This window comes from Ammodytes marinus, assembly GCF_949987685.1.
Source record: "Ammodytes marinus genome assembly, chromosome: 22".
In the NCBI taxonomy this organism is placed as follows: Eukaryota; Metazoa; Chordata; class Actinopteri; order Uranoscopiformes; family Ammodytidae; genus Ammodytes; species Ammodytes marinus.
In genome coordinates, this window is record NC_137226.1 from 15,305,950 (window position 1) to 15,333,923 (window position 27,974).

Sequence of the window (27,974 nt, forward strand, 5' to 3'; positions counted from 1 at the left end):
GGACAGAGGAGAACAATTGTCAAATATTTTATATTATCCATGTCGCACCATATAATAGTCGCTCGCAGCTCTGACTTTTAAACCGCTCAGACAGGACACAAAGCTCATTTCATTCAAGCCGATTCCGGATGTGACGTCACTCGCATCGTGCGTTACGTTTGCAGTGAGTGTGCGCTTGTTCCTAATCACCGGGGACTACCGACTTGAATAAACGTTGACACTTTAGGCACGTACTTGTAATGTATTCATATATTTCTACGTTCTTGTATTTTCTTTTATTTGGTGTTAATAAATGAATTAGTATCATTGTAGATTAGAATGTTTCCATTACTCTAAAAGATATGTTGATTTGTTAAACTCCGCCAACGGTGTACGCTGGCGAATTATACACGCGCTTCTACGTGAGTCATGCAACTACTAGCAAGTGGAAACCTTTTTTTCTCCAGTGGGTGGGATCTTTTGAGAGGCGTTGCCGCACACCGACTACACCAGCATTACATACAAGCGCCTGCTCAAGCATTTCCATAGATTGTGCATTTCGCCGCCGCGTACAGTCAACAGTAGCCTTGAGTTTAAGATAATCAAAAACGTCAAGATTTTTGCCATGGCCAACTTCATCCACGTACCCGACGAGGCTCCCGCAGTGCCCAAAATAGCCGTGACAGTTGACGAGAGCGACTACAGGTCTGGTGCACTGAAGCTCATCAAAGAGCTGAGACCGAGTTGGAAGCCATCCGAGGTCAAAGTGAAGGTAATTTTTCTTAAACGTATTTATTTATTTTATTTATTACATATTTTATTTTTATTTTATTTTTTTAAATGTTCCTGCTAGTCTGCTTGGTGTTTGCAATGTCTCCACAATCCCCCATACCATGTACACTGCTGTCTTTGAAGTTGAAGTTATTAAAAATCGCCAAACCAAATGTTAGCTAGCAACGACTTCCTTCATGAAAATCTCCATTGCTAGCTAATGCTAACACTAATTTATTCAAAGAACAAATGACGCACGAAAAAATAAATTGCCTAGCATTACTGTGGCTATGACATAGCTGCTGACATCTTCAAACAGATGGCATACAATGTCCTCCTTACATTACGAGCTCCGAAGACATTGTGTTAACGTCTTCCCTCCCTATGGTTAGGGTTAATGTTTTGGCCTTGGCTGAAGTATCTGCGTCAGCTCAGCACAGGGGGGGTTAACCGTGTGAGCTTCTCTAGCTTTCCGACGCAACGTCTGCGTCACCTTATCGCGTATTGTATACCATAAGTTAAACATTATGTAATGCTTGTGCCACGCTATATAGGGTACGTGCTTGTTTTGGATGTGGATATCATGGTGGAAATGAGTGAATGACAAACGCAAGCAGCCATTGGCGTTAGTGGAGGAGAGGTGTGTGTGTGTGTAATGTATGATTGGTCGGGAAGGAGAGAGGCTACTATCTGTGTTGAGTATAGCTATTACTTTATTATACTATCTATGGGTATTACATAAGTGTAGTGGTATCTGGACTTTTCTTGTATACATGTAGAAGAAACACAGAAAGAAAAAAATACCATGATGACTAGATTATGCTATGTTTGCAGAAGTCATTAACTTAATCCCAGTAATAGTTCTGTTTTCTTTTTGGTTGCTGGGGCCAGACACTTAAAAAAAAAAAAGCAAACAAAAAAGGGCTCAAACATTATCTTCTAACACAACATTATATTTTCCCAGGGAGGTAGCCTGGGCAGATCCCCAGAAAGTGACTTATTTTCGGTTCCAGTAACAGGGCCCTGGAGGGGGGTGTGGCAGCTTCAGCTTGGTAAACACATTGAGGATGGTGAGCTGGTCACATGTGCTGCCGCCACCACCACCCCTGCCTTTTTTTAAACGTCAATGAGAGAGAAAGTTGGAACTCAGCAAAATGCCTGTTGTGGTTTCCCTAGTGCAAAAATAAAATTCCTGTCATTCTCAGTCAATCCCTTATAGAGTGAACAATTAGGTCTGGTATGTTGATAACAACCTCTCCCTAAAAAAATGTCCCCCGGCGGCTTCACAGCAGAGAGACGCCCCCAGTTTAAATCAAACCAGACATGCCCTCATTATTTAATAGCTACAGAAATTCCTCTACTCTCTGGGGTTTAGCCAAATCCTGGCTCTTCTCAGGACTTATGTAATACTCAAAAACCAATGTAGGTTTTCAGGCACATTGCTAAAAAATAGGGCTGCACAATTAATCGTAAAAAAAAAAAAAATTAACTTAATTCATAATATATCTATGCAATCTCATTTCTAAATGATGACGATTCTCTGGCTCATATTCCCTTATGAATTCCAACTGCTATATCAATGACAATAGACTTGTGCACCCAGTCCGTTGTACAACCGGACTGGGTGCTAGGTTGTATATATTTATATTATGTATTTTTCTAATGCTGTTACTTTACATTATATGTTTTTAGGGTGTCTAAGTGTCAGTAAATGTATTTTTTTGTGTGATATAAATTCCTCAGGAGAAAAATTATGATTCACATTTGAGCGAGAATCTTAGAGGCCCTACTAACAAAGTGAGTGATGCAGAGGGTGATGGTCCCCCTGTCGTTTGACCGTAGGCGGCAAAGCTACTTTGTTGAAGCATGAGACAAATTCAGATTTTCTTTCACCATACTAATTCACTTGTCCTCCGCCTCTTTCCCTCTGCTTTGTCTTGTGCAGTTTTTCACAGACGGAATAACCAATAAGCTGCTGGGCTGCTACGTGGGCCCGGTCATGAACGACGTGGTCCTGGTCCGTATCTATGGAAACAAGACGGAGCTGTTGGTCGACCGGGAGAACGAGGTGAAAAGCTTCCGAGTGCTGCAGGCGCACCGCTGTGCACCGCGCCTCTACTGCACCTTCAACAACGGCCTGTGTTATGAGTTTCTGCAAGGAACTGCCCTGGAGCCAGAGAACATCCGCAGCCAGCCCCTGTTCAAGTACGTTACAGAAAGTCTCAGTTAAGATTGATGTGTCACCTGACGACGCTTGACACGCTGCACGCACCCAAACTCAGATGTACATTTGCAATGTCAATACTGTTGACCACATTTATTTACATTTATTATCCTGCCAGACTTGAAGGACTGTTTTTGTTTTTTTGTCCGTTTTTCTCTCTTGCTCTCCTTCAATTTGAAGTTCTTCTCTGACACGGTCGCACATCAGTCCGATCAAGTCCAGTCTTCATACAAACACAGCATGGAACCATTATTCCAAATTCAGAATGTAAAAATCCTGTAAATGCTTCAGTGTATTTGCTACATTAAGCAAATGTTGTAGATTAATTGTAGTCTTAACTTAACATTTTGAAATTAAGATATCAATAAAGCAAAATAAGTTTCATTCAAACATTGTAATTAGGTTTAATTGTTTCTGTAACTTGAATCTGCCTTTCCTTGTATGAAAACCTATGCATTTTTTCCACTGTCACTCAGAACCAAATTAGAAATGGCATACTGGAGCCCAGTCACGTACTGCTGCCTGCTGTATTTTTTTCAAATCCTCAAATTTCCTTGTCTCTTTTACCTTACAGGCTCATTGCCAGGCAGCTGGCCAAGTACCATGCTATCCATGCCCACAATGGCTGGGTGCCCCAGTCTGACCTGTGGCTGAAGATGGGCAAATACTTTGCTCTCATCCCCAAGTACTTAAAGGACCCTGAGCAGAACGCCAGGTGAGGCCATTTAGAAGAAGACCACAGTGTCTTATTCACTGACTTTTTCATGTTGTCCTTTTTCCTTCTTTCTTAAAGCTTTGATTCATTAATGACAGTTGAAAGCGTACCACTAATTCTGTTTCATGCTCACAGTAGAGGCAAGCAAAATGTCTTCCAATCCACAACAAATGTTAAAGTTCATGTATTTATAAAGGCATGAACTTGCAGAGAAAAAGTAAGCACTGCAATGATAGATTTAAGGAAGTCTCATTTCTAAATCTTTTTTTAGAAGGCTCTAATTTCGTCGTTTGTGCATCTTGTGGGAACAGCCAAATCTGTTAAAGGAAAGGAACCTGGCTGCTGTTCTCAGTGCTTTGGCGGGCTGTTTGGCCCTGCAATGATGCAGAGTTGGCTTGTTTTAGTGACTTACCGCCAAAAGCTTCATGAGCATCAGTGGCAGCCAGCAGTCATTCAGATGCCACGGAGAAGGTCGTCTGGTGCCTCGGATGCAGGCAGAAGCTCAATGGCAGCAACCTGAGTGCCCAGAGGCGTATTTGAAGCTGTTGGTGCAAGTCCACAGTTACTAACAAGCTCGAGTTAGTAAGCTAGCTAACACTGATAGTTATCTCTAGCATACTTTCAATAGCTCTGCATAGTTCAACTCTTATGTTTGAGGGTTAAACACCACAACCCTTATATCTTAACTATGTAGGTTACATGTCGGTGCCAACACAAAATAAAGGTGCAGTACATCAAAGGCAAATGATGATTCCGATCATACATATGCTTCAGGCGCTTTGGCATCATTAAGTCTTGATTGAATGTAAATTGCGTTGGCAATAACGGCTCCCTTGGTTGAAGGTGACACCCTTAACAAATCCAAAACAAAAATGGTCTCCTGCAGGGCTGTTCATTTCCATGGAGGCCACCCGAATGTTAACATTGTATGAGAAACGCTGACAAAGGCCACGATCACCCGCAGTATCTCAGGGGTCCAAGTATGTGTGTTGCAAAACAATTCAATAGGTGGAGCGCTTATAATCGCCAGGATTGAAGCCTGCCATCTCGCATACTCTGAAATATTAACTAATGGACGAAACTAAAGCAAGAAGCCAGAGATAGGAAATGAGCTCTTTTGCGGAGCTGGCGAAAGCCTATGTGTCCTTTTTTAATGAAAATGTCTTGGTAGTATTCATGAGCATTTTCTGGCAACTATGGCTAAACTTATGTAATAATGGAGCTAAATCAGGCTGCAAATGTGGTTTTAACAAAATCTTATATTGGAGTAAATCAGGAGGATTTCAGTTGGACGTATTTCTAATTATTTTAATGATCAATATTATTTATTATTATTTTCAGAAAGGTTCCCTTTTTGCAACTTTGAGACAGAGCTGTGTTTCGTACGTGACTGTGCAGTCAACTTGACAAATTGTCTCATAAATAGCAGCCTCTGTTCCAAGAGCATCTTTTTTTTTTATGGTGGATAAGATTACATTTCTGTTCCTCTTTCACTTTTTTCTCCAAGTCTACTATCAGGTTCACCTGGCCCGTCTTTACCTCCTGCTGTCCTTCTATTAATACTCTAAATGCTCCTACCATCTCTTCCCATACACGGTATCAAATATTCCCCCTCTCTTCCACTGCCCCCTTCAGGTTGAGGATGGAGGTGCCCGACCACCGGTGCCTCCGAGAAGAGCTGGTGTGGCTGCAGCAGAGCTTGTCGGTGCTGGGCTCCCCCGTAGTGCTCTGCCACAACGACCTGCTCTGCAAAAACATCATTTATAATCAGGAGTCAGGTGAGTATATACTGCAGGACTGTAGTCGTAGACATTTAACCGTGTGACTGTCTGAACTGTGTTGTAGTGTGAGCTGCATTGGTCGCCCGCGCTCAGGTAGGATTGCATTAAGTGAAACCTCCTCCGAGGCTAGTCACATGCTTCACTCATTGTCGGTGTTTGCATTGGGCTGCAGGCCTGGAATTAGAACGCACAGACGAGACAATCCTGTTTGAAAATGCTCTGTTTGGCTCTAGATGGAATCCTCATTCGAAATGCAAACACAACCTTACGTACAGTAGTGTGTCTATTGATAGACAATGAAGGGCGGGGCAAAGTTAAGTGCCTCTGCCCCCAAATAATTCAGAAATTGTCAAATTTTTTCCAGATTCCAATTCTCTATATCTAATAGGCTCAGAAGCTCGTCCCAAGTTGGATTTCATTCTATTTCCTAGATTCTGTCTGATCTGTCGTTCTAATTCTGTGGTGAAAACGTAGAACGTAAACCACTGTTAACTGCCTGAACAAAGAAATGTCATTGCATCATACCACATACGAAGTCTCAGGTGTATTGACAGCACATGTCTATGGTGCTTTAGCAATGTTGCTGGGTTTTTAATGGTATACATGTCAAGCAACTGTTCCTTAGGCAAACTTATTTGTTTACTTTTGCACTGATCAACTTTAATTACACCGGTCAATGAGACTGTACCAGTCTGTGAAACTGTTGTAGTCATTGTCTTTGTAGCACAGGAATGGCGAAAAAGAATAAGCAAGGGTGGGGACAGAAGATGTATGTGGGAGGTGGGGTGGGGGTGTTTAAGAGCTGTTAGCCCCCTCGTCCAGTATTGCGGCGAGGGGCGGGGCCCTTCTCACAGCTCCTTGTGTCTAGCCTTTCTCCCCTAGGAATGACAGCCGAGGCTGTGGCTGCCCAGCGCCGCCCTGCCCTGGCGAGGCAATGGAGAGAGACAAACCTCACGCACAGTCGGCTCTGAGGGCCCCCTCGTGTAGTCTGCCCTCTGCTCAAGCTAATCGGGATCAAATCATGGCAGCAGTAGGAGCCACGTTTACCCACCCATTACCCTCCAATGCTACTCGCCCACCAGTTGTCCCTCTGACAGTAGCTAGGCTCACTTACGCTGCTGGTTGTTACACATATGTTTCTATGGTCTTGCGCTTGCTGTAACGCTACTTTGCGTCACTGCTCCTTCATCTTTAGCACATAAGTGAAAGGACGTGTCTGGTGTAATTCTGTGTTTTTCTTACTGCCAACAAACGCCATTAAAAGATCAAAATCAACATTGACATGATCCGACCCAACAAGTATTGCTTGTTTACCTTTATAAATAGCTTTTTGCTCTGTTTTTATTGCAACAAGTTTATAGAGCACCATTGTTGTTTTTGAACTATAAATAACACAACATTGAGTCACAGTCATCGACTGTTTATAGGTCACACTGTTTCACTTGTGGCATGTTGGATTTCATCAAGATAAACACACCAAGTAGTTTATTTCTGAGTCAATATCACACACATCATCTTGCTGCAATAATGTAAATTTGTTCACCAAATGGGTACTCATCCGGTGCTGAAAATAGTCCACAATAAATGTACTGTAAATTTACTGTTTACTCCTGTTTGAGTCAGATGAGCTTAAAGTGCCAGGAGTTTCGGGAAACTACTGAATCTTTTATTTGATTGGAAAGCTTACATTTGTGTGTCCAGATGTTGAAAAGTAAAGAGATACGGACAAAGGGTTTGTTGGTTTTCATCTTTCCATGGATTTTGTTGTCATTAACAGTGATGCACAGTATCATCAGCGTTCTCCTATGAAGCTGAAACATGATTCTCCATAAAATGTGGGAAACCCACTTTGCCTAATCACCATGAAAAACAGGTTTCTGGTTCATGAGTGCCTGAAAAAACTGATTTTGAATAAGTAGTTCTGCGTTACAAACAAGTGCTAATTGTTTTCACGACACACCCAGTGTTGTAAAAAGTGTGACAGACTGCACATGCTATAAATCATTATCAGCATCTTACAGATTTGTAAAAGTCTGGGCATGTCATCCGTGCATATTTGCAGACTTGCAGAATCATGTTTCAGGCTTTTTTAACTTAAGGCTCAGGTTATCAGTACTTCGGTTTAGAAGCATTATTCATTAAAAGACAGAATAGAAAGGAATTTTTCCTTATCTCAGTACCTCCTAGTAATCACGCGCCTTTTTATCAATGCAAACACAACTATAACGCATCTACAAACGATAACCACAATGAAAAGGACACTACAGCCCAGGGACATTAGCTCCTCGATTTTTCAACCTCGCCCACTCAAGCTATCTTAAACCGTAAACTCAATCCCTACCTTACCCTGCTCCCTACAGCACAATTTTTGTTCAATTTGAAAACTGAGAGAAGCCATTGAAAAGTCATTAAATCGCCACCAAGCAGTTTCCTGTACCTACGCTCAAACCACCTTGTCTGCCAAACAAGACAGCAGAGAAGCCACTACTTCCTGTGTCAACTTTCCTGTAGTCATTTTATAATGATACTGTTAAAAGTATACACTCTCAGTAAGTGCTGTACTGCTTTACTTCCCTCTTTTTTTTGTCTCTCTTTACTTTGTCTCTCAGCCTCAGTTTTCCCCCTGCCCCTCTCAATCTACTCTGTACACATTTCACTCTTGGCCCTGAAGGCCACTATATCTGCAGCTGAGCAGCCAACAGGAAGCCTCTCAAAGACTGTCATATTGCAGAAGCAGCAGAGGTGTCACGCTATTGGGTTCCCAGCGTGCCAATGGGGAGGGAGCATTGGAGAGGGAGTGTTGTGAGACGGGGAAGTGCGGTTGCATGTTTGAAGGAGGGGTGGTGGGGATTCAAGAGAAAGAAGGAATGGGAATTTGGCTTCAGGGCCTGATGTTTCGACACTGTGCGTGGGAGCAAGAGTGGCTTAAGGACAAAATATGTCAGCGAGAGAGTGCGATGTGTGAAAGATGTGTTTGCCCCAACCTTTTCATCTGCTGCACAGGGGGGCTATAGCCACTGCCCGGAGGTGTTCAGTTGTGTCCCGCTAGGACCTACACGCCGGCTGGTAACCTACCTCAAAGTGTCTTTCTCTGTAGTCCAGCACTACTTCAGAAAAAACTAATGTTCTACATGATAGGGTAAAATACTTAGCCAAGGCCAAAAACGATAAAAAAAAAAAAGATTCAAGAATAGAGACATTTAATTAAACGTGTTCTTAAAAATGATTTCTTTGTTTGTTTTGTTTTTCTTAACGTCTCTATAACAATCGGGCTTGTAAAAGTAAGGGTTTGTATTTTGAGATCAACCACTTCATGACTGAACGCTTCTCTGTTTGTTCATCATTTCATGCAGACGCCTCCCATGTTTTTAAGTGGCCCACGAATGCAGTCAGACGGCAACACATTCCTTGAGCCATCCTCTCCGTGCACTAATGTCAGATTTAAGGTTACATTTAGACGATCAGCTGTAATTCTCGGTCATTTTCTTTTAACTGTCCATTTCCATACGTCATGGGCCCATTTCCATACGTCATATAGGCAGTTAAAGAGACACTTGTTCCAAATGTAGGCGCAGATGCCGAGGCTGTATATTTTAACAGCTTTAAACTTTACGACTGGGGTTAATGCACAAGACCCACATTAACGTCACAAGAGTATAAAGGCACTTTGAATTGGTGTGTCTAAAAGGTTAAGTGTGTATCTGTTATTGAAGATAGATCTCAGCAACCAAACAACGACGTTCTGAGAGGGTGTGTATCAAAATGGTGTGTTGCTGAACATTTGCTGAGGCTGCTTCGCGACCACTTTAGTGTCTTTGTATTTGACTATCTTCCTGCCTTTGTCCCTCTTGTTTTCTTTGCCCTTTTCTTCGCCCCCATCTCTTCAAAACATAACTTTGACATGGCCAAATTTTTCCTTTACTCAGTGCATGTATCCAAAACAAACATTCACTGAAAAGCCAGATGTCCTCCTTCCCCCCCTTCCCTCCCTTAGATATTTGTATGAGTTCCATGTGTTTCATCAGACTTTTGCACGTCCTTAATCTTTGCTAATGTATCCCAGATGACTATGTTGTAGTCCTCGACAAGTTATAACTCACTCACTGGTACATCTAATCTGTTTGCCAAAATATCAATTGTTCTCCACAAACTGTGCGAGCTATTTACAGTGTACATTCATCCTTTTGAATTGCATCTCTTGCAGTTCTAGGGTAGGCCTTAAAAGAATGGCAAAGGCAGCATAAAATGTCCAACATTCTATTAACAAGAGCTTTTATTCTGTGTACATGTTGACTCTGACTTTGCTCGATCTTAACAGCATGTGTTTGTCCTTAACAGCATTATACTGCATGTGTAGGTAGCGTTTGTCGGACGTTATTTTAAGTCTGAACCTTTTTTAAATGTATTTCACTTTCTGTGCTGTAGTCTCCTTCTACTGTCTACTCTCCTCAAAATGCAAGCTCTTACTCCTCGCCCCGCAATCGGCAAATTAGCCAGCCAGTCCTGTCAGACAGGAAGCAAGTTACAGTATGAAATGGAAAGCCTTGACATTTCTGAGTAATCGAAAGGGAAAAACACAACATCATTTTTTTCTCTGCTTCCCATGTCTCTGTCTAAACAACACTGCTTCTCTTTCCAGGCAACGTAAAGTTCATTGACTACGAGTACGCTGGGTACAATTACCAAGCCTACGACATTGGGAACCATTTCAATGAGTTTGCTGGTAAGTTTAGCTTGTACCGCACGCCATGCGTAAATACATGTGTGTATATGAATATGAAATGCGAGTGTTTAACGCTGTGCCTTTGTGTGTTGCAGGCCTGAACGAGGTGGACTATAGTCATTACCCAGCTCGGGCCTTCCAGCTGGAGTGGCTCCGCTCCTACCTGGAGGCCTATAAGGAGCTCAAAGGCCAGGGGGGTGAGGTGACCGACGGAGAGGTGGACGTTCTTTATGTCCAGGTCAACGCATTTGCCTTGGTAAGCCTTTGTTATATCTGTCTTCGTGGTAGAGGCTTGAGCTTTAAAGGGCGAGGTTGTTATGGCCTCCGATTGGCAGACGAACAATGTTTAGATATTCACCCGGTTAGGATCATATTCTGAATAAGACATTGGCATGATGTAGACAGCAGTTTCTGTCTACATCATGCCAATCATTCAAATTTTGAATGTCAAACCCTTAATTTCCTGCATTCTGGTGGATTTTTATCCACCGATCTGTGCCTTTTCGGCATCAATTTATGGTGGAAACATATCACATGTTTTGTTTTTTTAGGAATCATGACGCAGTGTTAGCTATTTATGACACTTTACATTGGTAATGAAATGCCAAGCCACCATTGGAAACGAAAGGGGTGGGCTATCAGCAGCAAGCTAACGTTAGCTAGTTGGCTATATTGTAACTTAAAGCAAAAGTTAGAAACCAGATCATTTTCGCATTAATCCTTAGACACTTGACACAATCAATCATCAATATTAGCATGCTATTTAGCCACATATATTGGCCTATTTACAGCCCTCAGAAAACTGGGGGTTTCTTGGGGGCGAGCCCAGCCCCCTATGGCCCGCCCATAGCGACGGGTTTGTTAAGACGTAGAGTGTTTCACTCTTTGTTGCATTATTGACACATGTATACACACTTAATATTCCCACTGGAATATGTCGTGCTTGTAGACGTAGTATTTCTTTTGTGTCAAATTATTTTCCTGATTATCTTTTATTTAATTTTTTGTAATGAGACCTATGATTCAAGAAAGAAAAATGTATTCTAACAAGTTATATGTTAGTGTTGTCATGCACTGTATGGTCAGGGACAAGTATTGTTGTCTTAGTCATTCCTTCTCCAGAAATGCTCACAGTAAGCTCCCTGAGGGCTTGTTCCGAATGAATTGTTCCAGGCACTGTGCCAAGTGGTGGGTCAGCAAACATGGATTTCTGTGTGATGTGGGTTAAACAGAGCACATTTCAATGTGGGCTATAAACCTGCGCCTCCTGATCTGAAGATAAGGAGAAGGATGTCTGTGATGTGTGTGTGTGTATGCAAGTGTGCTTGCCAGCACGGCCACCATATGGGAGGTGCTCTTAATGACAACTGGTAACCCTTGTGAGGCTTGTCCTCTCCCCTGAGCCAAATTGTGCCTTGTTTACTGTCAAGAGGAAAAGAGGGCAGTGTGGAGGATGGGCAAGTTGAAGCAATTGTATTTCTGTGTCAGCTCTTTGTTGTTGTTGCCATAGGGCTTGTGCTGGTTGTGTACATGCTTGGGTGCACTGTGTTGGTTAATTAGAAACATTTACTTTTCGACAGTGAGTCCATGCTAATCCTCCTTGTCCTCTCCTCTGTGTCCAGGCGTCTCATTTCTTCTGGGGTCTCTGGGCGCTGATTCAGGCAAAGTTCTCCACCATCGACTTTGACTTCTTGGGGTATGTCCATCTTGTAATAAACCATTAAGTGCATTCTTATCAGGAGCTCTTTCCCTTTTTTTAATCCTATATTGAAGAACAAACTGGAAGCATCCAGATTAATATTTATTTGTGTCATGTCAGTGCATAGTGTTTTTAAACAGTCTTATATTTTTCAATTAGTATTCATTTAATCTAACATGTCACCTTCATTTTTATCTTATCGGTTTTTCTTCTCTTCCCCTCTCAGATACGCAGTCCTGCGCTTCAACCAGTACTTTAAGATGAAACCAATGGTGGCCGTGCTGCACCTGCCGGAATAAAAGCCCTTAACCATAACCCCCCTCATCTTCCACCTGCTCTTCCTCCCTTCCAACCTGCTCGGCGCCTCTCATGACGACTACAGAGCACACTTCCGGGGCGTATGTAGGGAAGAGCCAGACTTTGAGTCTGTCCTGTTCAGTGCCTACAGGTCCCCTCTACATGTCCTTATCTTTTAAGATTAAAGGGACCACAATCTTCTCCATCATCTGCTCTCACACCATTAACAAGACGGGCGGCCCCAATCATTTCTATTGTGGAAATGTGTGAAGTGAGACTTTAAGACCTGCTTTAATGTGAATCCCACATGACTAAATTCACCGCGGTTATTTCAATTGTCCTGATATCCATTGTGATGTTAACATGGTATCAGCATATTGTCTTTGTTAAGCCGCTTTTCTCCTAGCTCCAATCACTGTCAATGAGACGGAGGTGGAAGTTCACAACATGTACATGGTATCCACCCACATGACTGGACTGACCAGTGGCCCTAACACTAATCAGATCGCCTGGAGATACCTTCCTCATATGCACAATCGTGGGGAAAACCCACAAGAGCCAGCCCGGCTAACGACCAAATTTAACTTCACAGAAGCAACACAAAACCTACTTTGTTTGCTGAGGAACCAAGTTGAAAAAAAAACATAACAAAAATGAAATGCCAATACGGAAAGGCCAGTGCTGTCCCTATATATCATGTGACATTAGCAACACCACGCAAGGGGGAAAAAACGTTTGTGGTCTGCCTTGTGACTTTCTTGTTTTCACCCTTATTTTGTAATTTCATGCATGGGTGGTGCACCAGATATGTCATGTAGTCATTGTTGCTTTGTAGGTCAGTGAGGAGTGAGGGCTTTTATGTTTTGGCTTTCTAGACTTAAGATAGAAACAATAGTGGGGGAGCGTCTTGTGTTTACATAAAACCTCTACCTTGAGTTAAATAGTGGCACTGTTTATCGCTGAGCAGCCTTTTGACTTGAGGGAGATTTTTTCACTTTTTCATGTTTGTTTTTGATCTGTCTAAATATTAACTTGGGGATGGGCTTGCATCTAACTGTAATTTATTTGCCTAGCATTATGAACATCCCATGTTCATAATGCTAGGCAGGAAAATGTGGTTGTAGCTCAGTTCACCTGGTAAGTCAGTAGTGTTCACTGAGACATCGACTGTAAGACATGCTGTACGAAACGAGACCAAACCATTATTTTGTCTGCTTCGTGTTAGGGAAAGATGGAGAATCATATTTAATATTTCAACTGACTCAACTTCTTGTACACTAATAGACCAGTTTTATTATCATTTACTTGTGTTACAAAGATAAGTGCAATTCTGGCCTTGCTTACTGTCAGATCGTTGAGCCACTGTTGGCATTCATTATCTTTAAAAATGAAGGTCTGCAGAGAAGTAGAATTTTGGCGTAAGTGAAAGTGTAGTTGGTTGACTCATTCTGTTGAGTTAAAAGTAAATGAATTGAAAGTCGGTATTTAAGTGGGACCCGAAGAGCAAGGGCTCCATCTTGTGGATAAAAAACAAAATGGCGACTGTCAGTACTTGTTCTTGAAGTTCACCTTGGATCTTCGTGTTAAATATTAATATTTTTAAAATGAGGTCCTTTAAAATATATAGAAAAAAGTTAATCTCTTGGTTACTTTAACAAGCGTACACCAAAGTGCTGACTTTTTTCCTTTTTTTGCTTGTACATAATGCACACTATCATTTCTCCTGTAGCACAAAGAGGATAAGTATAACAGTTATATGTAGAGTTGTTTTTATACTTATTTAAATGATCATGTGAAAGCGGAGGTCTTTGAGAGTGTGTAGATGTTTGCTGGTGCAGATGACCCTGGTGCAAAAGTAACAATTATTACAAAATTGAAAGTGCCAGAAGAACAAGTTTTCTTGTTTATTTTCCAAATTCAGCCTCAAATGACATGTTTGCCCAGGGAGTCTCTGCAGTAAGTTTGCAGAGCAGAGCTCCATGAAGAGACCAGATTGTCCTCTCAATGTTAACACTCCAGCACAGTAGTAGCTATTGAGTAGACAATGAAGTGTCAGTCCTGTATGCTTGTTTTGAACTTGAAGTTTGACAGTTGGACGGTAAGCCTGTTACTTTACTTCTTTCTCCAATTAGGTGTTGCGTGTCTTTTTCCACACGTTTGAACTAAGATGGAAGAATGAAGGAGCACTTTGATGCCGACCTAATATACAAATTTGAAATATACGTATAAACATGTTTAGAATCTGTGGGCGGTTGATTTCTGTCAGGTGTCCGGTAACTACACCATTAGACCGAGTTTACTGATTGCACGCCTAAATAAAATAAAATAAATGCAGTTTGTCAATAGACTGACGCATAATTAGATTTTTCTAAATGTTAAAACCGATACAGCTGGAATAGTTCCTAAATGCCCCATCCACCTCATAACAACAAGAATGCATTTTCACTGTTCATACATAGGTAGGTCATCTCAGTACTGCTATTAATATGAGCCTCCTCTACACTTGAGTGCGTGTTCCATAGCCTATTTAACATTGTACAAAGTCTGTCCTCAAAACTCTCTGGCCACTTTATCATTTGTTTATATGTACAGTAAACAAATGTAATAATATCTTTGCTTGTTCTCAAATGTGAATGAATGTACATAGAGGGAGTTCTTTTATTTTTTTTTGTTTTCTAAAAGTTGCATTAAGTGAATAGAAATGACATTTTTCAATACTGTAAACATGCTTTGAAAAATAAAGTCTATTTACCCTTATCTGTGACTCCTCGTTTTGCATCTCAAGGTATTGTAGAGGGTACTTTGTGTTGCCACTTGCCAGGTTTACCCTTTGAAATCATAACCTAAATCAACCTAAGTAATTTTTTTGAATCAGTAAAGTGACTTGATGATTATAACTTTAATTTATTATCAACCATTTCCTAATTTTCTTTGTCAAACTCTTTATTTGTTAGGGTTAGGTATTCTGGTATTGAGTGAAACAGCGCCCCTTTAGACTATCGTCTGGTAAAGCGCAGCAAGTCGGTGTGGTCAAAGACAGTATTGCAGTCTATCACTAAAATAAAACGTTCAACAACAACAACCTGTTGCTTGTTCTCCAAAATGGCAAACGATAGGATAGCAGCTACAATGCTTTGCTTATTAGCTAGCATAGCAGCAAATAGGAAAAAAGAAGGTGAGGAACGCTATATAAAAAAAAATTACCATGAAAAAAGGTAAAATTCATCATATGCCTCTGTTTTTTGTGTTTTTTTCTTTCTTATAGGTGTTTAAACCTCGTTGCGTGGTTTCCTTGGAGCTGTGAGTAGGCCTACTTTACTCGTGTAGATGACGTGACGTGGCTTCTTTTTTGTGTCTAAGCGTCAAACATATTTTTTTTAAATTGTCAAAAAAAATTCTTATGTGATTCAGACCATAGACATACTGAACATTAATAATACATCACTCACATGTTCACAGTTTTCACCCTAACTAGAAGAAGCTCATATGGTGTGAGCGTGTGACTGTCCCAAGACTCCCAACCACATTTCACGCATTAAACTTGAATAAAACTAAGAAAAACAAATGCAAATCTTCTCAAAAAAGTAGGCCTACAGAATGATCTTACAGATGTCTATTTGGGAGTTAGTTCTTTTCAAAGTCTAGGTACAATATTTTGAATTAATTATAGGCCTATGATGAAATAGGTTTTGTCCGAGAAATCAATGTCATATGGTGTGACACCAAATTGTGATATTTAAATGTGTAATTTCTTGGACACGTTTGGGTGGAGAGTTCCCTGTTTGATCAGGAAGTACAGAAAACATCTCAGAAGGAGATGAGGTCCCTAGGCATGCTGGCTGTTGTAATATTTTGCATAAATCAAATATTTTCTGTAATCCCAATTCCGTACCAATTCTCAGTGTCTTTTAGTGTGACGCTTTTAAAATTGTTTTCATAAAATTACAAAGATAAATACCTTTTTTGTCATTACTACATTTATATGTTGTCAAATTACAGTTGGTATGCTGTTAGCATGCTATCATAAAATGACATAGCAAAAAATGGTCTGAAAATGCATGAAACCTCATATGGTGTGACGCTACATCATATAGTGTGACAGGCTTTCCTATCACACTATATGATCCATTTGTCACACTATATGATATGAAGTGTATTTTTTCAAATCAAAATGAGCTGAAACTGGGAAAGAAAACAGACATAGGCCTACTCTAAACAAAATATATTAGGCCTATATATAATATTTATGTGGCATATCAAGATGATGATTACACAGCTTGATTATTGCACAGATGTGCACAATAAAAGGCCACGCTAAAATGTGCAGTTCAGTGTATTTGTAGGATGCCTGTAATTTGTGGAGAGTTTGTACCAGAGATGACCACAAGATGGCAGCACACCCCATAGAAAGAAATTAGTTTGTGAACAGGTCCCCGAAACTGGCAGAGAGCTCACCACACGCTGCAAAAAAAAAAAAAAAAAAAAAATCCTATTCGACGTTTATTATTTTTAATATTAATGCTTTGCTTGTCAACTAAGGCTTCTATATTTGAAATAAAGGCAGCTCATTGATATGCCTTGAGTTGAATCTTCTGGATTCAAAGCAAATAAGAAAATACTGAATTTACAGAAGAAAACATAACATGGAAATAGGCTTTGATTGCTTTGCATCTGTGAGCCCTGAATTCCATAAATGACTAGGTGAAGAGTAAAGGGCTCAAGCAGACAACACATTATTAAGTGAGTGAAAAACAATATAACATTGGATAGAGTGATGCATAACGTTGTCTGTGTGCTGCAAAAGTTCTGGAAGTCAGTAAGGAATGCATAGACGGGCTTCAGTACTGCACATGTTTATAGTTAGCCATCCCAAGGGTTAAATTAGAAACCCATTCATGCCTCACACCCCAAGACCAAACAAGTAATTTCTTACCATTCTCTGGAAGCAAAACAGGCCTGCATGCCTTTTCGTCTCCCTAATGTGAGCACTGTCTTATATACAGTCCAACAATTACAACAGTGCATTATCCAACTCGCTGACTGTAATTCAATTAACTTCCTCCCCCACGGCTTCATCCACCCGGATAATACACACATTAATTAACAACAGAATCCAATATCGGCTGTTCTGCGCCTTCACTTATTTTCATTTCCCATATAAAAAAAAAGGTCATATCCACCACTTTCAACTGAAGACAATGTGTGTCAGTGCGTAGTAATGGATTACACTTGTATATCACCAGAGCTCAGAGTGTGTGTGTTGGGTTGAGAGGGGGAACTAAAGCCTGTTGGTAGTCAAGAGGCTGAGGCCCCGGAGAAGAGGAGAAGGCGCTGTGATGCACAATCCATCAGACAGAGTTGTCACCAAACTCATAATGCACAAGTCCCCAGTGGAGTGGAGATGGAAGCAACAAACATTCTCAGGCACTTGGCACAACAATCTCATTGGTGTCGTTGCTCTGCAGGCAGAACAATGTCTTCAGTTAAACCTCATGTGGATTTCTTTCCCCAACTTTTTCTTTTTCGGGGCAAGGAACTAACTGTGAAGCCACTCCTGCTAACTTACAGTATCTAGTTATATCCCTAATAGCCAAAGTAGTTTACCCCTTGGACCAAGTGGCCTTTTTTGTAGGTAAGTTAGTTCATTACAATATTTGAATCAATCTAAATAGTGAAAGAAATTTCGTGGTCCTGTGGTGGCTCATATCTCGCAGCACACTTAATCACAATCAAATCAAACTGTATTTATGAAGCACTTTACACAAACACAAGGTGGTATGAAGTAGAATGGATATAAGAATAAGAATGTAGATTTGCCAGACAAAATATCTGCTGATATTGGCTCATTGCAGATCAGGCGATTGTGTTCTATTGGCCTCAAACATCCAGAATCAGTAAGGCTATAACCCCAGTATCACACTTTAACAGTTTATATACATACATCGCCTGGTGTAGATTATTTGAAATCGCTAACGTAGTCTTATAGGCCTGTAATCTTAAAACAATCAATCCATAATTTTACTGGTCTAATAAAATGTGGATCTGATTGATTTGACTTTCCCTGGATAAACTGCTTTTTTTTGTTGCCCGTTTAAGGAAAATCTGATTATAATAAAATGCTGTTGTTTCTGACAAGATACAGCTCAATCGTTAATAAGTTATACATTACTAACCAAACATGCACAGATGCACACAGAGGCTGGAAGGTCTCTGTCTTTCCTATTAGAGAATGCTGCAATTGTAAAGACGTTCTAGTCCTCTCTAGCAGTGCCGCGTCAATGGGGTCCGTCTCCTACTACAATACATTCAAACAGGAGTATGATATGTGTGTGTGTGTGTGTGTGTGTGTGTGTGTGTGTGTGTGTGTGTGTGTGTGTGTGTGTGTGTGTGTGTGTGTGTTTGGTTGGGGTCAGGCTAGTCTTGTGCATCCCCATTCAAAGCGCCAACCTAATTACCAGAGGAGAGGGAAACAGTAATTAGCAGCGAGTCTCACCTCGTTAATCACAAAGGGCTCCTTCGTCTATTTATATCTGATTAATGGCTTGCTTAAGCACAGCAAGATATTTATGTTTCTGTTAATTGTGTGCACACTGTATCCGCTCCCCCCCACCCCATCCCCCCACCAGACACACAATGAAACAGACACACCTCCGCTACACCCCCCTCATCTCATTATAGGCTACTACTTACTGTTTTGCTCAAACAATCAAAGCTATTAAAAGACTCTGTCATTTGTCTCATACCCGGTTTGTTTCTAACTCATAATAATAAGCCTGTTAGCCTGCACCCCTCGTCTACCATGGGTTTTGATGACTCTCCGTGAACTTAACTGCTCTTAAGTGGAAGGAGAGGCACAGTAGAATCTGAATATTTTACAATTAGCATTCGCATTTCCCACCTGATCAGAAAATGTCCTTAAACTTATACAATATTTTCAACGAGGGGTTTTCTTTGCCTCAGTTTGTGCCTTATTTTATGTAGTTATCACTGTTAAGGAAATAAACACCTTATAAGTTATTATTCCAAAATATGAATACCTTATTATTCGCAACAGAAAAGGTACAGATTTGGGTGATGCTTTGTAGCAACAAGAAAGGCGAGGAGAAGTGTGTCATCTCTAAAATCATTGGAATATTTATGGTTCTGGCAGAATACAGGATTCTTTGAGGATGCTGGAAACACCTTCAAAACGGTGACAAGTTGTGAGAAGTTAACCTGCCAGCTTTACCACATTTTGGTATTCATTTATTTTTGAGAAGTTTTGAGACTTAAAAATAGGCCCTTTTGACCACGTCCAATGAACTTTTATTCAACAGCTCCATTTGGTTTATGTAAGTTAGAAACCTTTTTTTCCATGTTCGAACTGCCTTTGGATTTAGCAAATGGGCACCAAGGCAGAACAGCAGTTGCAGGTTTAAAAAAAAAACAGTAGTTGTAAAATGTTCATGGACAATCAGAAAGTACTGTCTCAACGGCAGGTTATTTTCTAGTTTTTTCTCCTTGGTTAGAGCTATGGTCTAAGGGCTGAATCTGGACCCTGGTTCTTCCGGTTGGAAAGTGAGAGTTCCTCAAGAGTAGGATTGCTGCTGCTGTAAAAATATATATAAAAAAATCCTGATTCAGACAGGAGACCTTTTCTAGTAGGAGCAACATAGTAACCAGATGTAAATGTATTTTTTCTTATTCAAGGTGCTGAAAATGTGGTTGTGGCGAATCTACACTCCCTGCACAAAGTCAGGAGTTTCCCTATTGACTGATGAACTTCTGATCCCACAAGTATCGGAGTGCTGTAACACAGAGCGGACCACTTTTAAAGAAGAGGTAAGTCATGGCCGACATTAGACTACTACACCCACTGACGATGTGTTTTCCTTCACTTCATACATTCTACATCCGGCTCCCACGGGCAGTGTAGGCTATTCTGTCTTTCTTCTGCCTTGCCCTGCACTGTAAATGGGACCAACATGGAAAGCTGTTTTTACTATGTTGGAGGTATTAAGATTTTCTTTGCGCCACGACTTGTGGCTTACACACTGAAAAGTCTGAATGGAGTGATGGAGAACAAATGAAGGGGCTTGTCTGACCAGCTGTCACAGGTGTAAAATCTCAGCGATAGACACACATGGAACAACAGTTAGAGGAACATCTGTTAATAGACGAGCCACCGATGGGAGCATTGTGTACATTTTCCTCCTTCTCTCTCTCTCTCTCTCTCTCTCTCTCTCGCTCTCTCTCTCTCTCTCTCTCTCTCTCTCTCTCTACCCTGCCATCCATCCAACATTCCAGCACGGCTTTGCCAGGCTGAGTCCTCTCGTCATGATGGGTAGGGAGTGAGGCATAGCATAGTGGGAGAGGATCAAAGAGCTAAACGAGGGGCTAAAGATACTGAAGCAGATTAGCGGCACTTCCCCACAATGCCGACAGCTGCTCATAACCGCGGCGGGCCTTGAGGTAGCTGCCGTCTGCTGCTGCTGCTGATGCCCATAATACAATAGGAGAGGGGGGGATGGATCAGCGCTCGCACTGGAAAAACATGTGTTATCATCACAAAGGGGATTGTCAGCTTCAAACGCCTTACATCCCTGTGCCATCCCTCAGGATCAAACAGGCTGTTGGCTGGCAGTTTATCGCAGAAGAAGCTCTCTCCTGGTCCTAGTCATATTCTCTTCTTTCTTTCTTTCTTTTCGCCCCCTCTTTCTCTCTCTCTTTCCCTTTCCCTTTCTCTGTCTCTTTCTCAGCGGGGCCCTAATCTCACTCCCTGTTATCCTCCAAGCCATCGCCGGCGTTCAAAATAATGTGCCGCTGACGGACAAATAATCAAGACAATCCCCTTTGTCTGGGAGTTTGTCTCTGTCTCAGTCAAACCCCCCCTGTCTCTCTCAGCCCTATTTAAAACCATCAACAACACAGGATCTCCATTGTGGAGCTCTTGATGCGTCTCAAAGCGACACATTGTTTTGCCCGAATTCTCCGACAACCCCAGAGCCCATACTCAGCATCATAAAGAGGGGGAAACGTCTGAAAAAAGATAGGGGCCCGCTTTGTTCTTTCATTGTAATGGATGAACTCTCTAACTGAATCCAAAGAGTCCTAAGCAGGCTGCAGCTGAATGCCTTTTCTCTGACGTGAATGTGTCATATTATGAGGCAACAATTACAAGAATTGGATGAGAATTGTGCTCAGGAAAAATAATAGCATTCCTCCACACAGGAAGATCTTTCCCATCGTCGCTGGCTGTTATCGCCCCTTTTCCTCTGTCAGACGTGATTTCCCGAGTCACACGTGGCTTTGGCTCCATCAGCTGAGGGACAGAAAATAATTGTAGTAATATTTGTCCTGTGCATTTTTTTTATTTTAGTTATTGTGTGGTGTTTCGTGTAACATTGCTGCTTTTACTGCTCTTGTAACTCACGCTGTCATGCCATAAATTCATATTACATAGACTTCAGGGAGAGAAGCAGGATTTGCCGACAATGCTGTGGTGAATAAACATGAAGTCCTGAGTGCACACAAATACATACATCCCACTAAAAACGTGCTTAAAATACTTTTTGAAAGGCCAAGGCAAATACAACAAAAATTTAGCTTTTGAATGTAAGTTCCTTTCATTTTAAAAATTGTATTTTCACCTTTTTTGTTGAATGTGCATCCATTCCTCATCATGGCATTCTGTCACGTCTAAGTCCTGGCAAAAGACAATGAACATAGAGGTTGTGAGATAGAGGTAGGAAAATCTGTTTTCCTATGGTTAAATCTATTCTAAACAAGTATAGAATGTGTGTAAATGAAAACCTAAAGACATTGAAGTATTAAAATATGGGTTGTGCAACACAGTATCACAGATGTCCCTAATATTATGTACATAGCACTTAGCAGTAGGCTAGATGTGAAGTTGAGATGTATACTGAGTTGACATGATTCATCTTACACTGTTTTACTTTGTAGCTGAAAGTGTTCCTCATGAGGAAATCTGTCAATCTAGTGCATCTTGCTAAAAAAAATCTTTAGCCAAAGCACATAATGTCCCATGATTCATAGTATATATGGTGCTGAAATTGGAGGTGAAGCCCCACCTATGGAGGTAAACATCGATGTGTAAGAGAAGAGAGTGAATAGTGCGAGTCCAACGAGTTGTACTGTCAGCACAGGTTTTTTTTTCTCTGTTCCTCCAGTAGATGCCAGCAGTGAACCACTTAAAAGGCTGCCGCGTCTCTTTCCTCCTTCTAATTCGAGGGCACTCTGCATGTAAACTGCTCTGGAGTTGGAGATGGTACAGATGGCTGGCCTAAACGCAACACTTATCCAGACATTTCACTGTTCGCAGAGTGATATCAAAGTCAACTCAAAATGGAGGCTGTGCCATCAACTCGAAACAAATTCTAACACTTCTCAACAAAACTGTATTGTGAGTCGAGTCGCAGCGGATTTTTTTGGTCAGCGTTCAGCACAGATGTCCCCCCCTGTGTGTGTTTGCGTTAAATAAAAAACTAGTGCTCACATCCTCTTAAATATTCAGCTGTGGATTGTCGGGTATGGGGGGATAAATGCTCACAATTATAATGTTTTAATCCAGATTGGATTCAGACACATTTATTTATTTTAAAGCGTGAGAGTTTAAATCGTGCATCATAAAAATAAATAAAAATAAAAACAAATGCGCAGTGCCAGAACAAAAGCAAATGCCCTAAATGATGTGAAATATGGGAGAATAAGTGATGGGTTTGTCTTCAAGGCTTCAGAGGAAATGTCAAACAGATGATTAACACGCGATAATTCTGCACATAAATCTAATAGAATACCAGCTGAAGATGACACACTTCTCCTCCGCTCTTCTTATTTTTCTGCCCTTTTGTCCACATTTTGACACAAGCTCAGATCAAAGTCGTCAAATTTCCCACATGAGCTGGCAGACCGGCTGTCATTTTAATGTTACAGTGCAAACGCCACATCGCACATTAACACGTGCGCATTTAAGACTACAAAGTTAGCTCTCTGTATGATCTCCCTTTGCGTCCAAAGTGTGTGAGTAAATAATACATTTTTGTGAAACCTGATATTACATTTGTTAAACTAGTAACCACTTTTATTTTGTACCCTCTGACAGCCCGAGTGCCCACTTTCTCACTGTCTTCCTCTACTCTGTTTTTTTCTCAGATCCATTAGTTTCCATTAGTTGTTTTTTTTTCATTGCGTGTAGAATTTTTGGGATCAAATAGCTGTGAAAACACTAGAGTACCTGCTGCTCACTCACATCCACTATATTTATTTATTTGTTTTCGAAAAACATGTTTGCAGCTGGTTTCAGAAGCAATACTTACTCTGAATATGTGTTTTTGTGTGAGGTCATCTGTTTGAGCTCCAACAATAGGTTATCTGTGCCTATTTCTGGAGGGCGGGGCCCCGGAGACCTGGCCTCCACCGCGTGATTGGCTGGCTCGCCACTGTGAGAAGTTTACTTTGGAGGGTGCTCTATGCTGGATTCTCTCGCTTCCAATTAAATGTGGAATGCAGCACACTGGAAGGCCATTTGAAGTGTGTTGTGTTTGCATTTGTATGTACATGTGTGTGTGTGTGTGTGTGTGTGTGTGTGTGTGTGTGTGTGTGTTTGTTCGTCTCCGTTCCCCCCTCCTCTTTCATTTCAACACACACACAGGTCTTTCAGGAAAGAGAGAGACAACCTCCCGAGCAGGTAAGATGGGACCTGAACACCCGCTCAGCTCTTTTACCACGCCATCCTCCGTGTCAGTTTGAATCCATCTGCCTTTGCCATCGTGACCTTAAAAGCAAACGAGGAGGCTACAAACACACCGGCAAAATTATTTCCCGCTATGTCGAAATCTTTTCATCCGGAGACGAAATAACACTTTCTGTAAATGTAGGTGTGTGTGTGTGTGTGTGTTCCTGGTGAGTCATAAAAGGACTTCTGGCTCCTTGTTTACTTGTTTGTCAGAGGTGTCTTTTGTGTGGATGTGATTAGTGCCAGCCTTTTTCCCTCTCCCATGTATGCACGCACAGGAGAAGATGTGCGGCCCTGCTTTTTCAAAGAGCCCCGTTTGGACAGAAGACTATTGTCGTGGGCGGCGAGCAGAAAGAGAAAAAAAAAGATGTCACTGATTTGCACAAAACGTTCAGTTTTTCAAGAGAACTTGTGCACCGTTGCGAACACGGAAGGAAACACAAAAACACAAATATTAGCACGCGGTCTCAAATGTGAAAAGGGAGGTGGAAATAAAAGAGAATTTGAACTTAATGAACATGCATTAGTGGCATAGAAAGTGCTTTCATCAGACTCCTTTTCAAACGTGTTTTCACATCCCCTCAGATTCAACATCACAGCACCAGCCAATCTGACAGAGAGGAGAGAAAGTCTTTATTTAGACTCAAATGGGTCTCATCTGAAATAATGAATATGTCCTTGAGAAAAACAAAGAGCCCCGCAAAACAGGCTACTCTTCTACAGAGGCAACGGAGATGGCATATAATTGTTTTCAAGTCTGCCACTGCTCTGTAAATGAGTTTGTTCTGTTCTGCGGGCGGCTAACTGTGTCTTTTCCTTCCTTTCATTTCTCTCTCGCCTTTCCCACACAAACACACTTTTTGATTTTCTTCTCTTTGCCTTTGTTTTCTTGTTATTTGGCCTCCACGTTGACCCTCTCCTTGGCTCTCTCATCGCCCTCTCTTTCACGTTCTCTCAGTTCTACATTCTTTGGCGCGTCAGGCCTTTTTACATCTTTGATTTACTTGTTGTTCCCTCTCCTTGTTTTGTTTGCTCACTGATCCCTAACAACAGAGATATTCGCTATTTTCCTGCGCGTTGCTAACAACAAATAGTCTACCTTGACTTCAGCAGCCTCATCCTGCCGTCTACTCCTACGCTAACGGTCCCGTCAGTGCACAAGAACAATTGAAGATCCCCACAAAAGACTCCGAAGCCATTGTGGATGTTCAAGTTTCCTTCAGAGTGAAGTAGCTTTGGAAGTTGTTACCATTACAAAATGGCTGCCTGAACAGTAACAGAAGAACACAATTTCTTTAGTGTTAGAGCAACTTCAATGAAGTTCAAAAGGACAGCCAGCTTTCTCCTTTTTCTTTTCTCTGCCTATCTATGGTGTGGGCTACGTTTCTCTGTGGAAGAAATGTTGAGAGACCAAACAAAGTTATGACAATGAGATAGAGGCCATAGAGGCTAACTAATGTCACTTCTTGATGGCTTCTGTTGTTGTAGATGTTTAACTGATCTAACAAAAATCAATTCTCCGGAGCAAGTTGGAATGATTCCAGATGCACAAAAACTGTAACCATGAACTGTTGGACAGCCACTATTTCCCAAAGCCACAGTCAAAAGGTAAGATGCGAAATGTACCAGCTTGTTTCAAGTCCTCCGAATTCAAATTTGAATAAAACCTTGTCCGACAAATCTCTGTCTGGTTTGAGAAATAAGTCGATAAATCAGAACCTAACAGGCAGGATTAAGAGTTAGGACATCTTTTTCTTATATTCATGAAAATAGTGACAGAAAAATTAATAGAAGTCTAGATGAGATTTAGCCTGGTCCTACCTGACCATCGTACTTCATTTCATTTGGACAGAAGATCTGGAATCGCTCAATTGACAAACATAACTCACTTGAAGGCGGGTGTCTGTTGAAGTTTAAAACTATTGGATGTGCCCAGTGCCACTCTGGATCTGCCAACCAATCGCATAACGTTTGGTGGTGACGTATGTCATGCGCCGGCTTCTGAGCTACTCCCTCTGTTCGCTGATTGGACCGCCAAAAATCTGTCCGGAGAAAACCAAAGAATATACCGCAGACCCAGACTGACTACTGAAGGGAAATGAAAATTGAGCGGAAGTAGGTAGGCGGGTGGTGCCAGGCTAGATGAGATTGGCGCAGCTGTACAAGTCGTTGTAAGTCCACATAAAGAAATAACAGCCCATTTCTTTGATTATCGCTTAAACATCATTAAACTGCTTGTAGCAAGCACTGCCACAGCCTTCCTGTAAAGTGCAGACTGGGTTTCTTTCCCCAGAAGCATACAGACAATAGAAAACAAGTTTTGAGATGAAAGATAAACAAAGGCACCAAAGCGATTGATAGCTAGCAACTAATCAACATTTATAGAGCTGCTACACTGGCTGTTCATGGTCAATAAAAATAAATGAAGGGTAAAATGTAGCATTCAATTTGGAATAAAAAAAAAGGCAATGCAAAAATTTGCTTTGCATGTAATCTGAATGCACCTGCTCCATGCATGCTCTCACTACGTCCGCTTTCATGTCAAAACCAACACACTCTCACACCGGAAACGTCACAGTGCGACTGTGGTCCACGTCACATTCCCGTCTGTCACTGACGTGAAAGTCACCTTTGTCCGTCGTCTGCTGACGCAGAGTGAGTTCAATTCACTACAATGTAATCCATACCCGGTGATGTTTGACGTTGTGAGCTTCTTTCCTATTGGATAGTTTTTATGAAGATTTTCTGTGAAAATGGCCGACATTTTTTTAAATTCTGGGTGGAAAATATGATTTTTTTAGTATAGTTACGCCATTAAAAGTGTTTGTGTAAACATTTTTAGCGAGAAATGTGCATTCCACTTTCATAATCTTTGCTCGGTGAAAGTGTAGGATGTTTGGTTTGATAGTTATGACGAAGAATATTTCGCTATGTAATAACATGGTTGCTATGATGGTTGCTATGGACGCTGAGATCAGCAGCTCGCATGCTGCTTGAATCATGGCGGACAACGCTTCTCTTCTCATCGTCACCAGCGCATTTCAACAGGGATATTTTTCATGACTTTCAATCTACCGGTAATGTATTTTAGTATATTGTGTCGTGCTAAAATGCACGTTATTCTTTTCTGTACTCCTGGAAGCAGAGAACAGCAGCTACATTGTTCTTTTCCTAGTTTGTATTAGTTCACAAACTATTATTTTTGATCAATTTGCCTAATTTAATTTTATAATGGCACCTTGTGAGTATTTATTGTGTTTTTGTGATCGTTGGTGGTCCTATTGTCTGATTGCATTTCGTTTTATAATCTGTTAAATGTTCATGATCTCTGATAAATTATCAGAGATCTGATAATGATTTATTTTTATAACGTTCCTTTGTAATATTAATAATCTATTTTTACCGTTTATTTTTCGCTATCCTACCACGAGCGGGGCTCCTATTAACTTAACGATCGCTCTCTATTAATCTGTAAATGTTATTTTTTTATTTATTTTTGGTGAGAGCTGATTGAGAGCAGTAGAAGTACCGGTAGGGGGCGATAATTAAATGGCAATATCAAAAACTCCCCACAGGCTCCATGAAGAAGAAACCTGCAGTCAACAGCAACAAAAACATTCCGGACTCCACCCATCCGGCCCTCTTCCTGTCCGACTCTCAGGTATGATTGATTAACGTGATAAAACGTGTGCTGTAGCTTCATTTTCGGTAAATGTTATTTACGTTGACGGTATCTGACGGTAGGCAACCGAAAGTAACTATCAAAAGAATGTAACACTAACAAGTAGGCTATGCTATTTTAGCTTTAAAGCTAGCTGAAAGGCAAGGTAGCCTATTGAATTGATAATCAACCTATATCTGTAATTCAGAAAATATAAGTTAACCACTTACTTTGTCAGTCTGAACAAAATCTATCTTGCTCAGATTACTCCTTATTGAAAAATATTAAGCAAGTTAACACTGTGGATTGTTTGATAGTTAACTAGATTGTAGGCCAGTAGTTTAGCACACAGGTTATGGAGTAATGTAATGTTCTTCTTTCAGACAG

At 41.1% G+C, this 27,974-nt stretch overlaps 1 protein-coding gene across 1 annotated transcript; it reads left to right on the forward strand.

The window, feature by feature from the left end:
* The first annotated feature begins 462 nt into the window (after positions 1 to 462).
* Positions 463 to 14,946, forward strand: etnk1 (ethanolamine kinase 1). Its single transcript, XM_080051146.1, has 8 exons — positions 463 to 751; positions 2,696 to 2,955; positions 3,549 to 3,689; positions 5,325 to 5,467; positions 10,110 to 10,193; positions 10,289 to 10,449; positions 11,816 to 11,889; positions 12,119 to 14,946. Exons 1-8 carry the CDS (start codon positions 605 to 607, stop codon positions 12,189 to 12,191), a joined length of 1,083 nt encoding a protein of 360 aa, XP_079907272.1. The 5' UTR covers positions 463 to 604; the 3' UTR covers positions 12,192 to 14,946.
* Positions 14,947 to 27,974: the final 13,028 nt, after the last annotated feature.

Bases quoted from the DNA above. Each gene is read 5' to 3' on its own strand.
- etnk1 (XM_080051146.1), top strand. From the start codon at position 605: ATGGCCAACTTCATCCACGTACCCGACGAGGCTCCCGCAGTGCCCAAA. The intron at 10,194-10,288 runs GTAAGTTTAGCT...TGTGTGTTGCAG, and splicing joins CCATTTCAATGAGTTTGCTG to GCCTGAACGAGGTGGACTAT. The intron at 11,890-12,118 runs GTATGTCCATCT...TTCCCCTCTCAG, and splicing joins ATCGACTTTGACTTCTTGGG to ATACGCAGTCCTGCGCTTCA.